Genomic DNA, 20,440 nt, shown 5'->3' on the forward strand with positions numbered 1-20,440 from the left:
CGCAGGGGAAAATTTGGCTGCAATGAAGAGGTGATCGCCGAAACTGAGGACTATTTTGAGGCAAAACCGAAGGAGTACTGCCAAAATGGTATCAAAAAATTGGAAGGTCGTTACACGCAGAGAAGAAACATGATTGCCACAATCATATTCGAAGAGCAAAATAATATGATAGCAGCTATTTTTGCGGCGACCATGTAACATTTTAACCTGCAACCATGTTGGCTCAGTGAACATGGTTCTAAGAAAAATACAATTGTCCTCATCTAAAATGTTATTATATTGATAAAAAGAATTTTGTTTCCATTAAAAGACAATGGTCACGATCTAAAATGTTATGTTATTCGTCAAAAATGTTTTTCTTCTAGTTAAAAGAACATGGTCACAACCTAAAATGTTTTGATTTTTATGAAAAAACTTTTTTCGTCATCGAAAAAAGGACGCCACTTGAGAAAAGAAAACACAAATCAACTTTATTTATTTGTTTTTATTTATTTATAAACTAATTCATTGTTTATTTGTATTTATAATGTCGTGCAAGCAAACTTCACATATTTTTACACACTCTAGTTTGGTTCAATTTCAACAATAAGTAATCATTCCATATTTACTTCGTGCCCATCAAATGTACAAACGCAGACATCATGTAACTGCAAATAAAAATAAATTATACCATATATCAAAATGCAGAACAAAAACCAGGTACATTTTTTCAATTACACTTTCCTTTTTGGTATTCACATAAAACCACGTGCCATTTCTGAATAAATAAATTAACACAAAACACAATAATTCCGTATTCTCCGTCCATTCCAAGAAACAATCAACACACGACTGACGCGCAAAATGAAAATCGTGTGTACCTGCTCAATGTTTTTATAAAATTCTTGTCGCTGCAAAAAAATTAAAAAATTAAATGGTCACGAAAACAATGTACATGGTCTTTATGGCCATGTAATGGTTGTAGACATGTCTATACGTAAACTATAAAAATATTTTTTTCTCTGCAAAAAAGTAAAAAAATTGAATGGTCAGATACATGATTTTCCTGACCATATAATGGTCTCAAATTCTATCATTTAAATAATAGAACATGTTTACGGCATTTGAGAACCATTTAAATGCTTATTGCCAACATATATTTTTCTCCGCTCGAAAATTATTTTTACAAAGACAAAATACATGGTTTTCGCGACAATTACATACTCTAAATAAGCATTAAATGGATGCGGCAACCATGTCCAAACATGTTTTTTCTGTGCGTGTATAATCGTTGTATCGCTCTTGAAGGGAACTATGTTGAATAATAAAAACGAATTTTGACAAAAAAAATGTGTTTTTCTTTGTTAGACCGGGGACTTATCAGCCAACCTATTAATGCATTCAACGCTTGTCTGAAACGTTTGACCTCAAATAATTTCGAAAATTCGTAATTTTTCAAGTAGGGATTTAGCATTTTTTTACACAAATTTTTAATAATTTGTACCATTTTATTAATCCTAACTCTGTTTTTAACCTAATTGAAACAAAAAAAAAAGTTAAAATTACCTATTAAAAATATGAAAAAAGCGAGTTATAAAAAAATTGAATTAAAAGAACTTCCTGAGTAGTTAAAATAAAGAACATCTTTGGAAGGGCATTTTTGGAAGTGCTCGGGCAGCACTCATTGATAAGAGAGAAGTTTATCACTGTGGTATCACAATGGACGGAATAGTCGAAGTGAGTCTTATATATCGGGCTGTCACCTAACCTAACCTAACCTAACCTAATCTAACCTAACCTAACCTATGTATTTAAGTCCATAAAGTGTATAAATTCCAGAGCTATACGGTATGTTTCCAATTTCTCTGCATACGAGGCAAGCCAATAATTTAAGCTTATCTAAATGTCGTATTGATTTGACTAAACAAAGAATAACTTTTGCTGGACCAGGAGAATACAATAACTTACCCGATAGTCTAAAAGATATATCTGTTATTTCATCTTATAAGAATGAAATTAGACGTTATTTATTAACTAACCTAGATTTTCTTTTATAATTTGTAAATTTCGAAGGATGACTTTGGAGTTTTTTATACATTTATTTATATTAAGACGTAGCCATAATAAGGTATCTATAAAGCCTTGAATACTAGAGAAAGCCGTTGGTCGGAGCGAAAAAGATTTTCAAATTGTAAAAATTAGATAATTATTATTGGATAGAGTGTAATAAAAATAGCGATAAAAATAAAAAGTGAAATTGGTATTTTTTTTTTTAGTTTTTAAATGTCTCCATTCAAATGAACTTCCAAGCCACTATTTCTAAAGCAATGTAACTAGACAATAGACTACAAGCTTGTTGGGAAGAACTGTCGAATTGAAAGCAACCGGTCAATGGATTGGTTTGTAGGTATCTATGTGGGATTCAATTTACCCTTTCTATGACAACCCCATTTGTTTTACCATTTGCAAGTTAGGTTGGATGGACTTGCAAATCCATAATTTGTTATTCATGTGGTTCTAAGTAGATATATAGGCTATATCCTACCCAGGAGCTTCAGAGGAAATGAGGATAAATTTATAGGACCCGAAATAATTAATTAAATCAATTAATAGGTTGACCATATTTTCACTTACTTCTCCAATACGATGACGTTCTTTTAAGATAGCCGCAATTTCTGTAAATCTGCACAAATATTGATGTTGAAACATAGTCAAAGAACTATGGTAGTTCTTATGGAGAAGATCACGTGCCTCACGCACTAACACTGTACGTGTAGTTTGTGTATAAATTGGATAAATACTGGAGAGATGACTATCAATTAAGGCGACCAATTCAATGTCCTGAAAAGAAAGATATGTTTATTTGTGAGATAGAAATAGTGGTGATATTGATAAGATGAAAGTCATAAAAGATAAAGGTGTTAAAAAATTAATATCCGGCTCGAAGGACCATGAAAAAAGTAGTATGAGACTTTCTGTAAAAAGGGAAAACTAAAAACTTGGCAGAAAGTGGCAGGGCACTTTCTTTTAAAAAAATATAAGGGAGAAGTTATAGCTAATGACTTCTTAGGCACATAGATTTCAGAGAGTAGAAATCTACTACAAATCCTATCGAGCAATGTAGGAAATGATTACCTATAGCGGGGAGAAAAAATAAAAGCGAGTCCAAGTTAAGTTTTGTAAGTACACGCAAAGAAAAAAAAACGTTTGGAAAACGTGTACCGAAAACGTTTTTCTTTCGATAGAGTTTTTTGAATTTCTTCGAAAATTTTAAACTTTTATCAAAAAAAAAAACAAGTAAGGAAAGTCTAAAGTCGGGCGGGGCCGACTATATTATACCCTGCACCACTTTGTAGATCTAAATTTTCGATACCATATCACATCCGTCAAATGTGTTGGGTGATATATATAAAGATTTGTCCCAAATACATACATTTAAATATCACTCGATTTGGACAGAATTTGATAGACTTTTACAAAATCTATAGACTCAAAATTTAAGTCCGCACTAGGGTGGAACACAATGTTAGTAAAACAAATATGCAAAACATTTAAATCTGAAGCAATTTTAAGGAATTTTCGCAAAAGTTTATTTATGATTTATCGCTCGATATATATGTATTAGAATTTTAGGAAAATTAGAGTCATTTTTACAACTTTTCGACTAAGCAGTGGCGATTTAGCGAGGAAAATGTTGGTATTTTGACCATTTTTGTCGAAATCAGAAAAACATATATATGGGGGCTATATCTAAATCTGAACCGATTTCAATCAAATTTGGCACACATGACTATACTACCAATTGTACTCCTTGTGCAAAATTTCAAGCTAATCGGGATAAAACTCTGGCTTCTGGGTCCATATAAGTGCATATCGGGCGAAAGATATATATGGGAGCTATATCTAAATCTGAATCGATTTCAACCAAATTTAGCACGCAAAGCTACAATGCTAAATCTACTCCCTGTGCAAAATTTCAACCAACTTGGGCCAAAACTCTGGCTTCTAGGACCATATTAGTCAATATCGGTCGAAAGATATATATGGGAGCTATATCTAAATCTGAACCGATTTCAATCAAATTTTGCACACTTGACTATACGACTAAGTGTTATGTTTGTACAAGATTTTAGGCAAATCGGTATAAAACTCTGGCTGGTGGGTCCATATTAGTGCATATCGGGCGAAATTAGGAACATGTGCCAAATTTGAAGGCGATTGGACTTAAATTGCGACCTAGACTTTGATCACAAAAATGTGTTCACAGACAGACGGACGGACGGACGGACGGACAGACGGACATGGTTATATCGACTCAGGGACCCACCCTGAGCATTATTGCCAAAGACACCATGTGTCTATTTCGTCTCCTTCTGGGTGTTGCAAACATATGCACTAACTTATAATACCCTGTTCCACAGTGTGGCGCAGGGTTTAATATATGGTGTTCCGTCGGACATCGGTCCATAATTATATATAGCGCCCATATAAACCGATCCCCAGATTTGGGTTGCGGAGCCTCAAAGAGAAGCAAATTTCATCCGATCCGCCTGAAATTTGGTACATGATATTGGTATATGGTCTCTAACAACCATGCAAAAATTGGTCCACATCGGTTCATAATTATATATAGCCCCCATATAAACCGATCCCCAGATTTGGCTTGCGAAGTCTCCAAGAGAAGCAAATTTCATCCAATCCGGTTGTAATTTGGAACATGGTGTTAGTATATGATCTTTAACAACCGTGCCAAAATTGGTCCATATCGGTCCATAATTATATATAGCCCCCATATAAAACGTTCTCCAGATTTGACCTCCGGAGCCTCTTGGAGGAGCAAAATTCATCCGATCCGGTTCAATTTAGGAACGTGGTGTTAGTATATGGTCGCTAACAACCATACCAAAATTGGACCAATAACACAAAATTGGTCCATATCGGTTCATAACCATGGTTGCCACTAGAGCCAAAAATAATCTACCAAAATTTTATTTATATAGAAAATTTTGTCAAAATTTTATTTCTATAGAAAATTTTGTCAAAATTTTATTTCTAGAGAAAATTTTGTTAAAATTTTATTCGGTTCATAATAAAATGTTCATCATTGTCAAAATTTTATTTCTATAGAACATTTTGTCAAAATTTTATTTCTATAGAAAATTTTGTTCAAATTTTATTTGGTTCATAATCATGGTTGCCACTCGAGCCAAAAATAATCTACCAAAATTTTATTTATATAGAAAATTTTGTCAAAATTTTATTTCTATAGAAAATTTTGTCAAAATTTTATTTCTAGAGAAAATTTTGTTAAAATTTTATTCGGTTCATAATCATGGTTGCCACTCGAGCCAAAAATAATCTACCAAGATTTTATTTCTATAGAATATTTTGTCAAAAGTTTATTTCTATAGAAAATTTTGTTAAAATTTTATTTCTGTAGAAAATTTTGTCAAAATTTTATGTCTACTTTGGCAACTGAATTATATACGTATTGGATCAATCTTTTTTGCTTTAATATATACCACGTATGGACTTACATACAATTTAGAAGATGGTGTTAGGAGGTTTTAAGATTCCTTGCCATCGGCAAGCGTTACCGCAACTTAAGTAACTCGATTGTGGATGGCAGTGTTTAGAAGAAGTTTCTACGCAATCCATGATGGAGGGTACATAAGCTTCGGCCTGGCCGAACTTACGGCCGTATATACTTGTTAAAATTGTAATATTGCATAAATAAATTTCTTTCGGCGATTGTGGTTAATCGAAAATTTTTTGGATCGTTTCATGATTGAAACCAAAATAAAGAGGCACATTTTGAATTCACTACCATTCTTCTACCCTTTTGCAAAAAGCAACGATAAAATCAATGAAGCATTAGCCATTTCATCAGAATATCAAAGACTGACCATGCAACAATGTATGAAGGTTTTTTTTTACGTTGAAATTTCTAAAGAACAAAATCGTCTAACCTACTTTTGTTTCCTTAGTATACACATGGATATGAACCCATGTTATACTCGCCGAAAGCCAAATTGTTTGTCTTTTAGTTTGAACTTTGATTGATTTTTGTCTTTCTTTCACAGTTACAAGCGATAGTACTAACCTTTTCCATGGGATCCGCTAATTGCTTTTCTTCTATTCCATCTCTTTTCAGATTGCCACTATCAACAGCAGCAGGATCATTGTTGTTAGCACCATCATCGTGATTTTCTCCAAGGCTTTGGGCTAATTGGTGGGGAGATTTCTTTGCTTTGGTTTGCCTTTGAATTTGAGCAGTTCTTGCAGATGCCATAACACCATTCGATTGTCTTGCCATAGAGGATGTATCAATGGCATCACGGGCAACTAGACCAAAATCGATATCTTCATAGGAATCAGCATCGACATCATCGTCTTCCATTTCCTCCACACACCCAAGGGCACAATTTGTATAACGACTTTGATGACGACTACGACTATGGAGATCAGAGTCATCTTGATTATCTGTGATTCCAGCTCCGGCAGCCTCATCACCTAATGTTGATGCCGCCGCCTCTGACACTGCCATTGGTTTAGTGGTGTTGGCTGAGGAAATCACAGTTGTCAGCATTATCGGCATTGGCCTCCAGCGCTCTTGTTTGCTGACATTTGACTCACCCATGGTGGACATTGATAGCGGAGGTGGTGTTGGCGGTGGTGGTGGTGCTGCTGCTATTATGGCGGAATCGTGTCCCATGTTCGTGTTTGTGTTATTGCAGATGATGCTAATACTGCCAGTGCTGGGGGAGATGGCATTTTGTTCCGCATTAGCATGACCACCACCAGCAGTGCCCCCTGTTAGCCATCGATCTTTACATCTTCTCCAATAATTACGGACACGCGATGATTTACTACTACGACGTGACGCATTTTCATTGATCAGCAAATCAATCGGATGTAGTTGAGGAGATTCCGATAATGACTGATGCTGTTCCTCTCCTCTAGGTTTGGAGGAATTAATCTTTACATCGTCATTATGATTGTGGGTAATGGTAGTGATGGTGGTGGGGTTATTATCAATTAAGTTGTCGTCGTATTTTTCCTCCATCTCATCGGAATCTTCTTCGCAAGCAATTGGTGCGAATTGATTAGGCCGTGGGCTGGACAATATGGCTCGTGTTGGACATTCATTGTTCTTAGGGTTAGTCGTTAATGGGGATGGAGTTGGCGATGATGATGACGATGATGTAGCAGCAATTGCTGCTTCTCCTAGCTCTGAATGATCACTCGTTGTAGTTACTTTTGAGGAATTTCGTACGACTAGAATTTCGTTTAAATCGCGTATATTTTCGTTAATTTCGTTTGCACTTCGAGATATTTTTGCTGGAGTATGTTCGATGGGAGCTGTTGCCGTATTGCAGCTATTGTTGTGCTGGAAGATAATGGGAAAAGATTATTAGTATTAAGTTTAGAAAAAGAAAAGATTTTCAAAATGTCTTCACAAAACAAAATATTTGACCTAATTGATGGATTAAGCAGTTTAACTTTTACCACTTAAAGTGAAAGACAAATTTCTTTAACATAATGAAATGAATATGTAAGAAAGATACATTTTCTATATATGTAAATCAAATTGTGAGAAAATTTTCTAAAGAATTAAAATTTTGACAAAAATTTATATAAATGGTGATACGGTCAATATAAACTTGACGTATTTCTTTCAATTTTGCATTTAAAAAACCTGAACACCCCTTATTTTGAAGGTGTGTGTGTAGAATGTTGCTCCTATTTTGATTTTGGAATTCACTCTTCAGTTGTCAAAATGCCGTCCAAGCAAGAAGAGCAGCGTATCAAAATTTTGCTCGCGCATCGCGAAAATCCGAGCTACTCGCACGCAAAGCTGGCAAAATCGCTAAAAGTTGCCAAATCAACCGTTACAAATGTAATTAAAGTGTGGATCGGGGGGAAATCGAAAACCGGAAGCCGCTGAGACGACAAAGAGAGTTGCCGGTAGTTTCAAGCGAAACCCTAACCTCTCTCACCGAGATGCCGCAAATAAGCTGGGTGTATTGTCTACAACCGTGCATCGAGCCAAAAAACGAGCCGGACTATCGACTTACAAGAAGGTAGTGACTCCAAATCGCGATGATAAACAAAATACGACGGCCAAAGCGCGATCCCGGAGGCTGTACACGACGATGCTGACGAAGTTTGACTGCGTGGTAATGGACGACGAAACCTACGTGAAAGCCGACTACAAGCAGCTTCCGGGACAGGAGCTTTATACGGCAAAAGGAAGGGGAAAGGTAGCAGATATTTTCAAGCACATAAAACTGTCAAAGTGCGCAAAGAAATATCTGGTTTGACAAGCCATCTGTTCCTGTGGCTTGAAAAGCAGCATTTTCAAAGCTTCCGGGACTGTCAACCAAGAAATTTACGTGAAAGAGTGTTTGAATAAACGTCTGCTGCCTTTCCTGAAGAAACACGGTTGTTCCGTACTGTTTTGGCCGGATTTGGCATCTTGCCATTACGGTAAAAAGGCCATGGAGTGGTACGCCGCCAACAACGTGCAGGTGGTTCCCAAGGACAAGAACCCTCTCAACACGCCAGAGCTCCGCCTAATTGAGAAATACTGGGCTATTGTCAAGCGGAACCTAAAGAAGACCAATAAAACTGCTAAGGACGAGCAGCAGTTCAAGGCAAACTGGCTTTCTGCGGCGAAGAAGGTGGACAAGGTGGCTGTACAAAATCTGATGGCAGGTGTCAAGCGTGAGGCCCGGCAATTCGGATTTGGAAAAGTGAAAGCCTAACTGAATATTTTTCCTGAATTTTATACTAATTGAACTTTTATTTGATTTTTTAAATAAACGATTTACACGCGTTTTCAATTGACCAAATTTTGACCGTATCACCCTTTAGAATAAAATTATGACAAATTTTTCTATAGAAATAAAGTGTTAACAATATTTTCTATAGAAATAAAATTTTGAAAAAATATTCCATAGAATAAAATTTTGACAAAGTAGTTTACAGAAATCCAATTTAAAAAAAATATTCTGTAGAAATGAAATTTTAACAACATTTTCTATAGAAATAAAATTTTGACAAAATTTACTACTTAATTAAAATTTTTAGAAAATTTTCTATATAATTAAAATTTTTAGAAAATTTTCTATATAATTAAAATTTTTAGAAAATTTTCTATATAATTAAAATTTGTAGAAAATTTTCTATATAATTAAAATTTTTAAAAAATTTTCTATATAATTCAAGTTTTTAGAAAATTTTCTATAGAAATCAAGTTTGGAGAATATTTTCTATAGAATAAAATTTTGACAAAATTTTATACAGAAATAAAAGATATAAAAATTTTCTACAGAAATAAAATTTGAAAAAAAAAATTTAGTAGAAGTAGAATTCTAACAAAAAAATGGTAGATTTTTATTATTAGATTGATTGGTATTTGCTGTTTTGGTAGATTTTGCAAGACTTTCCTCTCCAACAACGAGGTAGTTCAATTTTCTAAAAAAAAAAAAAAAAAAAAAAAAAAAAATTGACCAAATGTTCTATAGAAGTACACTTTTCAACAACAAAATCTTTAAGATTTTTTTTTCGTGTTATTTCATACTATGCTCCACCATAGGATGGGGGGGTATATTAACTTTGTCATTCCGTTTGTAACATATCGAAATATTGCTCTAAGACCCCATAAGGTATATATATTCCGGGTCGTGGTGAAATTCTGAGTCGAACTAAGCATGTCCGTCCGTCCGTCTGTCTGTTGAAATCACGCTAACTTCCGAACGAAACAAGCCATCGACTTGAAACTTGGCACAAGTACTTGTTATTGATGTAGGTCGGATGGTATTACAAATGGGCCATATCGGACCACTTTTACGTATAGCCCCCATATAAACCGACGCTCAGATTTGGCTTGCGGAGCCTCTTGGAGGAACAAAATTCATCCGATCCTGTTGAAATTTGGTACATGGTGTTAGTATATGGTCTCTCACAACCATGCGAAAATTGGTCCAAATCGGTCCATAATCATATATAGCCCCCTTATAAACCGATACCTAGATTTGGTTTGCGGAGCCTCTAAGAGACGCAAATTTCATACGATCCGACTGAAATTTGGTAAATGGTATTAGTATATGGTCTTTAACAAACATGCAAAAATTGGTCCACATCGGTCCCCATTTAAACCGATCCCCAGATTTGACCTCCGGAGCTATTGGAGGAGCAAAATTCATCCGACCCGTTTGAAATTTGGTACGTGGTGACATTTGGTATATTGCGCTAGTATATGGCCGCAAACAACCATGCCAAAATCGGTCTATAGTTATATATAGCCGATCCCCAAAAATAATCTACCAAAATTTTATTTCTATAGAAAATTTTGTCAAAATTTTATTGCTACAGAACATTTTTGTCAAGATTTTATTTCTATAGAAATTTTTGTCGAAATTTTATTTCTGTAGAAAATTTTGTCAAACTGAATTATTTACGTATTTAATCGGCCTGTTTTTGTTTAATATGTACCCCGTATGGACTAACATACAATTGAGAAGACGGTGTTAAGAAGTTTTAAGATACCTTGCCATAGGCAAATGTTACCGCAACCCAAGTAATTCGATTGTGGATGACAGTCTTTAGTACAAGTTTCTATGCAATCCACGGTGGAGGGTACATAAGATTCGGCCTGGCCGAACTTACGGCCGTATATACTTGTTATACCCTCCATCATAGGATGGGGGTATATTAACTTTGTCATTCCGTTTGTAACACATCGAAATATTGCTCTAAGACCCCATAAAGTATATATATTCTGGGTCGTGGTGAAATTCTGAGTCGATCTAAGCATGTCCGTCCGTCCGTCCGTCTGTCCGTCTGTCCGGCTGTCCGTCCGTCTGTGGAAATCACGCTAACTTCCGAACGAAACTAGCTATCGACTTGAAACTTGGCACAAGTAGTTGTTATTGATGTAGGTCGGATGGTATTGAAAATGGGCCATATCGGCCCACGTTTACGTATAGCCCCCATATAAACCGATCCCCAAATTTGGCTTGCGGAGCCTTCCGGAGCAGCAAAATTCATCCGATCCGGTTGAAATTTGGTACGTGGTCTAAGTATACGGTCTCTAACAACCATGCAAAAATTGGTCCATATCGGTCCATTATTATATATAGCCCCCATATAAACCGATCCCCAGATTTGACCTCCGGAGCCTCTTGGAGGGGCAAAATTCATCCGATCCGGTTGAAATTTGGTACCTGATGTTAGTATACGGTCTCTAACAACCATGCAAAAATTGGTCCATATCGGTCCATAAATATATATAGCTCCCATATAAACCGATCCCCAGATTTGACCTACGGAGCCTCTTGGAGGAGCAAACTTCATCCTACCCGATTGAAATTTGGTACGTGGTATTAGTATATGGTATCTAACAACCATGCAAAAACTGGTCCATATCGGTCCATAATTATATATAGCGCCCATATAAACCGATCCCCAGATTTGACCTCCGGAGCCTCTTGGAGGGGCAAAATTCATCCGATCCGTTTGAAATTGGGTACCTGATGTTAGTATACGGTCTCTAACAAGCATGCAAAAATTGGTCCATATCGGTCCATAATTATATATAGCTCCCATATAAACCGATCCCCAGATTTGAACTCTGGAGCCTCTTGGATGAGCAAAATTCATCCGATCCAATTGAAATTTAGTACGTGGTGTTAGTATATGGTCTCTAACAACCATGCAAAAATTGGTCCATATCGGTCCATAATTATATATAGCTCCCATATAAACCGATCCCCAGATTTGACCTCCGGAGCCTCTTGGAGGAGCAAAAGTCATCCGATGCGGTTGAAATTTGGTACATTTCGTTAGTATATGGCCTCTAACAGCCATGTAAAAATTGTCAAATTTTATTACTATAGAAAGTTTTGTCAAAATTTCATTTCTATAGAAAGTTTTGTAAAAAGTTTATTTCTATAGCAATGTTTGTCAACATTTTATTTCCATAGAAAATTTTGTCAAAATTTTATTTCTATAGAAAATTTTGTAAAAAATTTATTTCTGTAGCAAATTTTGTCAACATTTTAGTTCTATAGACAATTTTGTCAACATTTTATTTCTATAGAACATTTTGTCAACATTTCATTTCTATAGAAAATTTTGTCAACATTTTATTTCTATAGAAAATTTTGTCAAAATTTTATTGCTATAGAAAATTTTGTCAACATTTTATTTCCATAGAAAATTTTGTCAACATTGTATTTCTATAGAAAATTTTGTCAAGTTTTTATTTCTATAGAAAATTTTGTCAAAATTTTATTTCTATAGAAAATTTTGTCAAACTGAATTATATACGTATTTAATCGGCCTTTTTTTTTGTTTAATATATACCCCTTATGGACTAACTTACAATTTAGAAGACAGTGTTAAAAAGTTTTACGATACCTTGCCATCGGCAAGTGTTATCGCAACCCAAGTAATTCGATTGTGGATGACAGCCTTTAGTAGAAGTTCCTACGCAATCCATGATGGAGGGTACATAAGATTCGGCCTGGCCGAACTTACGGCCGTATATACTTGTTTTATTTAACATAGACCCAATTTAGAAGATCATATTAAAAATAAAACTATTCCGAACCACACAAGTAATTCGATTTGTAAACTCAGATTTATCTGTTCGTAAATTTTAATTTAATAATATCTCCAAACGAAAATAAAAACTTCATAAATGGGATCTCTATTCTTTTATCAATTTTATGGAACTTGGATTTAAATATTATCAAAAATGAATATATTTTCAAATTATTTTCATTTTAAATAATCCAAGTCTTTGGTTCAGAATGAATATCACCAAAATCCTAAAGGAAAAACCGAATTTTTACACGGTGTACTTAAGAATATATATTATCTATGTCTGTTAAATTTGCTGAAATATGACGACGACACTAAGTTATAAAATCCATGACCAATTTTAACGCCGTTATTTCTGGGCAAAAGTTGATTTAAACAAAACAAAACCGAAAATGAGGGCATTTATCGATTAACGTTGTAGACATCGAATAATACATAGACCATAAACCAACATAGAGACATACAACAAAAAAGGGGAGCAGGTGTTTCGCTTTTTTTTATTCACCTCCAACAGTGTGATACTGAAGCCCTAAAAGCTAGTATGGAGCATTGAAAATTTTCTTGGTACACTGAAAAAAAAATTCGCGCAAAAATGATTTGTTTTCGTTAAAATACGAATATATATATATATATATATATATATATATATATATATATATATATATATATATATATATATATATATATATATATATATATAATATATATATATATATATATATATATATATATATATATATATATATATATATATATATATATATATATATATATATATATATATATATATATATATATATATATATATATATATATATATATATATATATATATATATATATATATATATATATATATATATATATATATATATATATATATATATATATATATATATATATATATATATATATATACCCAGCAAAAAAATTGGAAGTTGTTCCACAAACATTTCTTTTAAAGCGCATCCCAGAATCCCCCATCGAGTTTTTTCAACTTCCGAAGCAGTCCTTTTGAACAAGTGCACAAACATTTCTTCTAAAGCGCATCGTGGGATCCCCCAATATTTTTTTCCACTTCCGATGCAGTCCTTTTGGACAAGTGCACAAACATTTCTTCTAAAGCGCATCTTGGGATCCCCCAATGATTTTTTTCTACTTCCGATGCAGTCCTTGTGCAAGTATTAGAAAGAACGCAATCTGGCTATTTTAAGTGCAAATTTTGTATATTTAAATTTTACAAGAAAATAGAAAACTAAAAAAAATAGAAATTAATAACAAATATAAAAAAATAAATTTCATCCCCGCTGGGATTTGAACCTGTGCCGTTTGACTTTTTTGCTTCCATGGAAGTTCTTTTGAGAAGGTTTTGCAAATTACGAGAATTTTTAATTTTTTTGTTGATTTTTAATGGGAAAAATATATTTATACGAAAATATATGCCGAAAATAAAAAATAAAAATAAATAAAAACGATGCATGACATAAAAAAATAATTTTTTAGAAAAATATTTGATAAAAAAAATTGCCGCTTGTGAGATTTGAACCTGCGTTTTTTATGTTTTCGTTCATACTAATAAAGAACATCTCGAGAAGCAATTAGAATGTTATTCCTTGGTGTCGTATTACGATCATATACAAACATTATAATTGACCTTTCGACGCTTTATGTTCAATGGCGTTTGTGGCTGAGTATGCTAAGGCATTCTGTTATGGTGCCAGCAAACCCAAGTTCAACCCCTGATCGGAGCGAAAAAGTTTTTCAAATTGTAAAAATTAGATAATAGGAAAATAATTGTGTAATAAAACATATTGATGAAAAAAAAGTGAAATTGGTTGAAAAAATTTTTTTTTTCGCTTTTTAAATTTCTTCATTCAAATTAACTTCCAGAGCACAACTTCTAAAGCAATGTAAAGGATCCAAAAAGGGAGTACTTCCAAACTACTTTTTTGGAAGCTCTTTTTTTGCCGCAACACACACACATATATATATATATATATATATATATATATATATATATATATATATATATATATATATATATATATATATATATATATATATATATATATATATATATATATATATATATATATATATATATATATATATATATATATATATATATATATATATATATATATATATATATATATATATATATATATATATATATATATATATATATATGTTGCGGAATGACAAAGTTAATATACCCCCATCCCATGGTGGAGGGTATAATATATAAAATTAAAATTTTCAGTCTGGGGGTATTTGAACTGTGCCATTTTAATTTTCCATGGATGTTTTCTTAATAAGATTTAATAAGAGAATCGTCTTTATACCCTTCACCACTACTGTGGTACAGGGTATAATAACATTGTGCATTGTTATGTAATGCCGAGAAGGAGTAGTCATAGACCCATCTCTTAGTATACCGATCGGCTTAGACTTAAATTCTGAGTCGATTTAGCGATGTCTGTCTATCTGTCTGTCTGTCGGTTGATGTATTTTTGTGCGCAAAGTACAGGTCGCAGTTTAAGTCCGATCGTCCTCAAATTTGGCATAGGGTCGTTTTGGGGAACAAAGACAATCGCTATTGATTTTGGAAAAAATCGGTTCAGATTTGCGTATAATTTTGCACAGGGAGTAAAATTAGGACTATTAATATGCACACCGAATTTGGTTGAAATCGGTTCAGATTTAGATATAGCTCCCATATATATCTTTCGCCCGATTTACACTCCTATGGCCCCAGAGGCCAAAGTTTTACCCCGATTTACGTGAAATTTTGCACAGCGAATAGAATTAACATTATAAATATGCACACCGAATTTCGAAATCGGTTCAGATAGCTCCCATATATATCTATCATCCAATTTACAGTCATATGACCACCGTAGATCAAAATTTCCCTCCGATTTACTTAAAATTGTGCACAGGAATGGAAATAACATTTTTACTATGCATGCAAAATTTAGCTGAAATTGGTCCAGATTTAAATGTAGCTGATATATATATATATATATATATATATATATATATATATATATATATATATATATATATATATATATATATATATATATATATATATATATATATATATATATATATATATATATATATATATATATATATATATATATATATATATATATATATATATATATATATATATATATATATATATATATATATATATATATATATATATATATATATATATATATATATATATATATATATATATATATATATATATATATATATATATATATATATATATATATATATATATATATATATATATATATATATATATATATATAATATATATATATATATATATATATATATATATATATATATATATATATATATATATATATATATATATATATATATATATATATATATATATATATATATATATATATATATATATATATATAGTTCGTCCGATACGCACTTAACATAGACTTTCCTTTCTTGTTTTTGATGAATTTAAATGTTAAAAATATATTTGTATACCCTCCACCATAGGATGGGGGGTATATTAACTTTGTCATTCCGTTTGTAACACATCGAAAGATTGCATCCAATAAAGTATATATATTCTGGTTTGCGTTGATTAAACTACAAGAGTAGTAGAATGGAATATGGTCGGATGGACGGCCGTTTCGGAGCTACCACATTCGTCATTAGTATCCTCTACTTGCAGCGAAACTATCAACCAATTATTAAAATAAATTCTTGTATTTCACTAAACCCAAAGTAAATTACCCAAGAACCTCCTGGAAAAGGGTTTTCGATAGTCGACTTTGCCTAAATACATTTTTATAGAAATATCTCACTTATCTTTTTATTAAATTTTTTCTATGAAGTATCTACTAGAATTTGGATTTTTAAACTGACACTAAGTTGGGAGTTAAAAGCTTCGTTAATATATCGCAAAAGGAGAAAAGATTCAATACCAAGATCCTGGAGGTAAGGTTAAAATATTTTAATCTAAGTTGACCTTTATTTGAGAGTGGCTACAATTCCTCCAAGAATTCAAATTGTTAGTCCATGTGGGGGCTATGCCATGACATAAGCCGCTATAAAATTTGACCTAGTTATTTATGGATCCTAAATACCTATTGGTTACTAATGTTCCGAACACGTAATTTATTATGACTTGTATTCTGCATTAATTTTGGAGAATGTGGAAAATTGGAACATGTTGACTTAATGCAAGTGTTAGAGTCTGCGTATCAATCAGAGACAACGGGGGACTTAATATGACAAAGCCCTTACAATTACTTATCCTTACTAAATTGGATCAATTAATTTTGTGTATTTAATATTTTTCTTGGAATTATTTAAGTTGATTGCTGACGCCGCCACCACCACCTCATGTGATGTCATAGACAAAAAGCCAAGCTCCTCAATTGTTGGAAAGTAACGACGAAAATTTCTCATTCATTTGTTGCATGCAAAATACCGACATAATAATCATCCAGACAACGTCCTATTCCCTGTCTCTATTTCTTTCTCTCTCTCCCTCTTTTTGTCTTGCCAAAAATTGATGATGAATAATGGCCTCAAACATTAGCATGTGTCCATAAAACGTCATATTGATTTTATACCGGATTTTGTTTGGGAATAATTGACGTAGGTCAAGAGTAATGGTCAAAGCAATAGCCATACAAAAATTCACTTCACTTTACATCAAAAAATCACTTCACTTTCTTTTAAAACCCCAGGTAAGCAGCAGCAGGAGGAGGATGGAATCGTATGGAACATTTGTAAAGCTCCATACATGCAACACTGGACAGAAGGTGGTTGAACAAAACTGGACCATTGAACTGTGCACAGTCAAACGAAAGTTAAAGTTCATAATGTGTGAGCAGCAGCAAATGGTTACCACAACTTTTTGAATGATTTGAAATCAATCAAAACTTTTTCACATTAATGCCCTGTTAAAATTATCTGTGAATTTAGCCACTGGCTATTTCTTGAAGGTGTTTTTTGCGAGAGAAACAAAATGTGTTTTTCAAATTCACACTCACTTAGTTGTTTGTGTTTGTCGGGAACTTCACTTAATAATGGGAGCTTGAGTCCATAAGTAATTCCACTAAATAATCAACTGGCATTTGTCAGTTGCACTATGTATATTATTAGCTGGAGTTTCTTACTAATCGCTAGTCACTAAATGCTAGCCATTTTCAAGAGAAACGAATAAAGTTGTGATAAACTTTAAATGATTTCGTGGGAATAAAGCTCTTTGGTATGGATGAGGAGCCACGAATTCAGATGGCTTTCTAATAGTCATGCGCATTATGGTGTGGGAAAGAAGCTTTTCTAGAGGAGTTTGAGCTTTTGGAAACATATATTGTTTGTCTTTTTATACCCTCCACCATAGGATGGTGGGTATATTAACTTTGTCATTCCGTTTGTAACACATCGAAATATTGCTCTAAGACCCCATAAAGTATATATATTTTGGGTAGTGGTGAAATTCTGAGTCGAACTAAGCCTGTCCGTCCGTCCGTCTGTCTGTTGAAATCACGCTAACTTCCGAACGAAACAAGCTATCGACACAAACTTTACACAAATAGTTGTTATTGATGTAGGTCGTATGGTATTGCCAATGGGCCATATCGGTCCACTTTTACGTATAGCCCCCATATAAACGGACCCCAGATTTGGCTTGCGGAGCCTATAAGAGTTTGATATTACATGCCAAAATTGGTCCATATCCGTATATAATTTTTATATGTAGCCCCCATATAAACCGATCCCCAGATTTGGTTTACGGATCCTCACAGAGAAGCAAATTTCATCCGATCCGGCTGAAATTCGGTACTTGATGTAAGTATATGGTCTCTAACAACCATGCAAAAATTGGTCCATATCGGTCCATAATTATATATAGCCCCCATATAAACCGATCCCCAGATTTAACCTCTGGAGCCTCTTAGAGGAGCAAAATTCATCCGATCCGCCTGAAATTTGGTACATGGTATTAGTATATGGTCTCTAACAACCATGCAAAAATGGGTCCATATCGGTCCATAATTATATATAGCCCCCATATAAACCGTTCCCCAGATTTGATCTCCGGAGCCTCTTGGAGGAGCAAAATTCATCCGATCCGGTTGAAATTTGCAACGTGGTGTTCGTATAAGGCCGCTAATAACCATTGGTCCCTTTCGGTGTATAGTTATATATAGTTGATTCGTAATCACACAAAAATTGGTCCATATCGGTTCATAATCATGGTTGCCATTCGAGCCCAAAAAAAAAAAAAAAAAAAAAAAATATATATATATATATATATATATATATATATATATATATATATATATATATATATATATATATATATATATATATATATATATATATATATATATATATATATATATATATATATATATATATATATATATATATATATATATACTAGCGTAACCCGGCCCGCTTCGCTGCGCCTTCCGAAGCGTATTTGGAGGAACATTTTGCGTTAACTTATGGTGTTTTCTTTTCTGAAAAAAGTGCTTTGCCTTCATTTTGTCTTTACAGAATGCGCATTTTTAAAATGTTACCAGCAACCTAAAAAAATGCTATCATTTCAGCGGGCAGAAAAGAATTCAAAGAAGGAAACAGGGCAATCGCAGCACTCTCGTTTGTTGGCAGTGCTGAAAATGCCCGTAATTTGCCTCTAATGGTGGCGCTATTTTCACAACAGAATTCGAAGCCTTTTCGCACTTTTGCCTGTTTTTTTAGAAAAGAATCTAAAGAGTACATTTTGCGGGCAAAATGCAAAAAAAGTGTGCATTTTTTACAAGAAAAGAAAACGCCATTAGTCAACTATATCCTTCGTGCTGAAAACAAATTCGAAAAGATTTGAATTCTTTTAAACAAATCGGACTACTTGATTTTTCGTTTATAGGTACAAATACGGCGGGAGATGGTGTACATTCTTCTATATTTCTTGTGAATTTTAAGTGTGGTTTGTCAAGGAAAGGTATCCTTCTCCTCAACATATCTGAAAATTAAGCATTATATTATAATAATATACAAAGAATTACTGTTTCCCATCCAATAAATCGGAAAAGGCAAAAGTAGTAAAAAATTTTACCACATTAACATTTGCTAAAATGTTGGAAAATAATGCACCCTCTACGATGGCTGCCAATTTCATGAAAATTTAAATTCTTTACTAAAAAGAAGTCTGGCAGAAGCCTGTACAAAAATCATAAAATTATGTACCGAGTTCCCATTTACGGACAACCCTCTACTTTCAACTTAAGAAAAAAAAAAAAAAAAGAAAACGGACAAAAGGGAACCCTCTCTTTACTAATAAGAAGTCTGGAAGAAAGAAGCCTGTGCAAATATCATAAAATTATATACCGAGTTCCCATTTACGGAACTCTCTCCCCACCTTCGCTCCACTCTGACCTGATATCGGACTATCACGTACCCTATATTAATTTCGCAACTACTCAATGGTCCCTATAAATTCTATTGAAGTAAATCGACAAAGTTTATTTCAATTTTCCCCTTCCCCAACCAGATATCGCAAAATTAATATATTAATTTAAAAATCATGTATAAATTTCATCACCTCCTCCCACGTTCCCTGTAAATTTCAAGTAGATCGGAGATGTTTAATTTTTGCTCTATTGTTTTAAAGGGACGTCACTTTCCCCGATAAAATATCGACAAACACCGTAGTGAATAGCACCCCTAACCTTCCCTGAAAATTCTTGAAACTTTCCTTCAAGTGTGGGGCAATGAAGGTTGCCTCTTCATTTATAACCTTTTCCCCCGCTTCCTTTGTAAATTTCAAGAAAACTTAA

General features: G+C 33.3%; 1 protein-coding gene across 3 annotated transcripts in view; it reads right to left on the reverse strand.

Moving 5' to 3' along the window:
* The window catches only part of Pura (Puratrophin-1-like), a 379,113-nt gene that overhangs the window by 285,591 nt on the left and 73,082 nt on the right, over nt 1-20,440 (reverse strand). For all 3 annotated transcript variants that reach the window (XM_075303290.1, XM_075303289.1, XM_075303288.1), the window contains 2 exons: nt 6,083-7,369; nt 2,614-2,820 (listed from right to left, as the gene is read on the reverse strand). In XM_075303290.1, the coding sequence (XP_075159405.1) occupies nt 2,614-2,820; nt 6,083-7,369 (1,494 nt within the window). The remainder of the gene's footprint in view (nt 1-2,613; nt 2,821-6,082; nt 7,370-20,440) is intronic.

This window comes from Haematobia irritans, chromosome 4 (assembly GCF_050003625.1).
Source record: "Haematobia irritans isolate KBUSLIRL chromosome 4, ASM5000362v1, whole genome shotgun sequence".
NCBI classification, from domain to species: Eukaryota; Metazoa; Arthropoda; class Insecta; order Diptera; family Muscidae; genus Haematobia; species Haematobia irritans.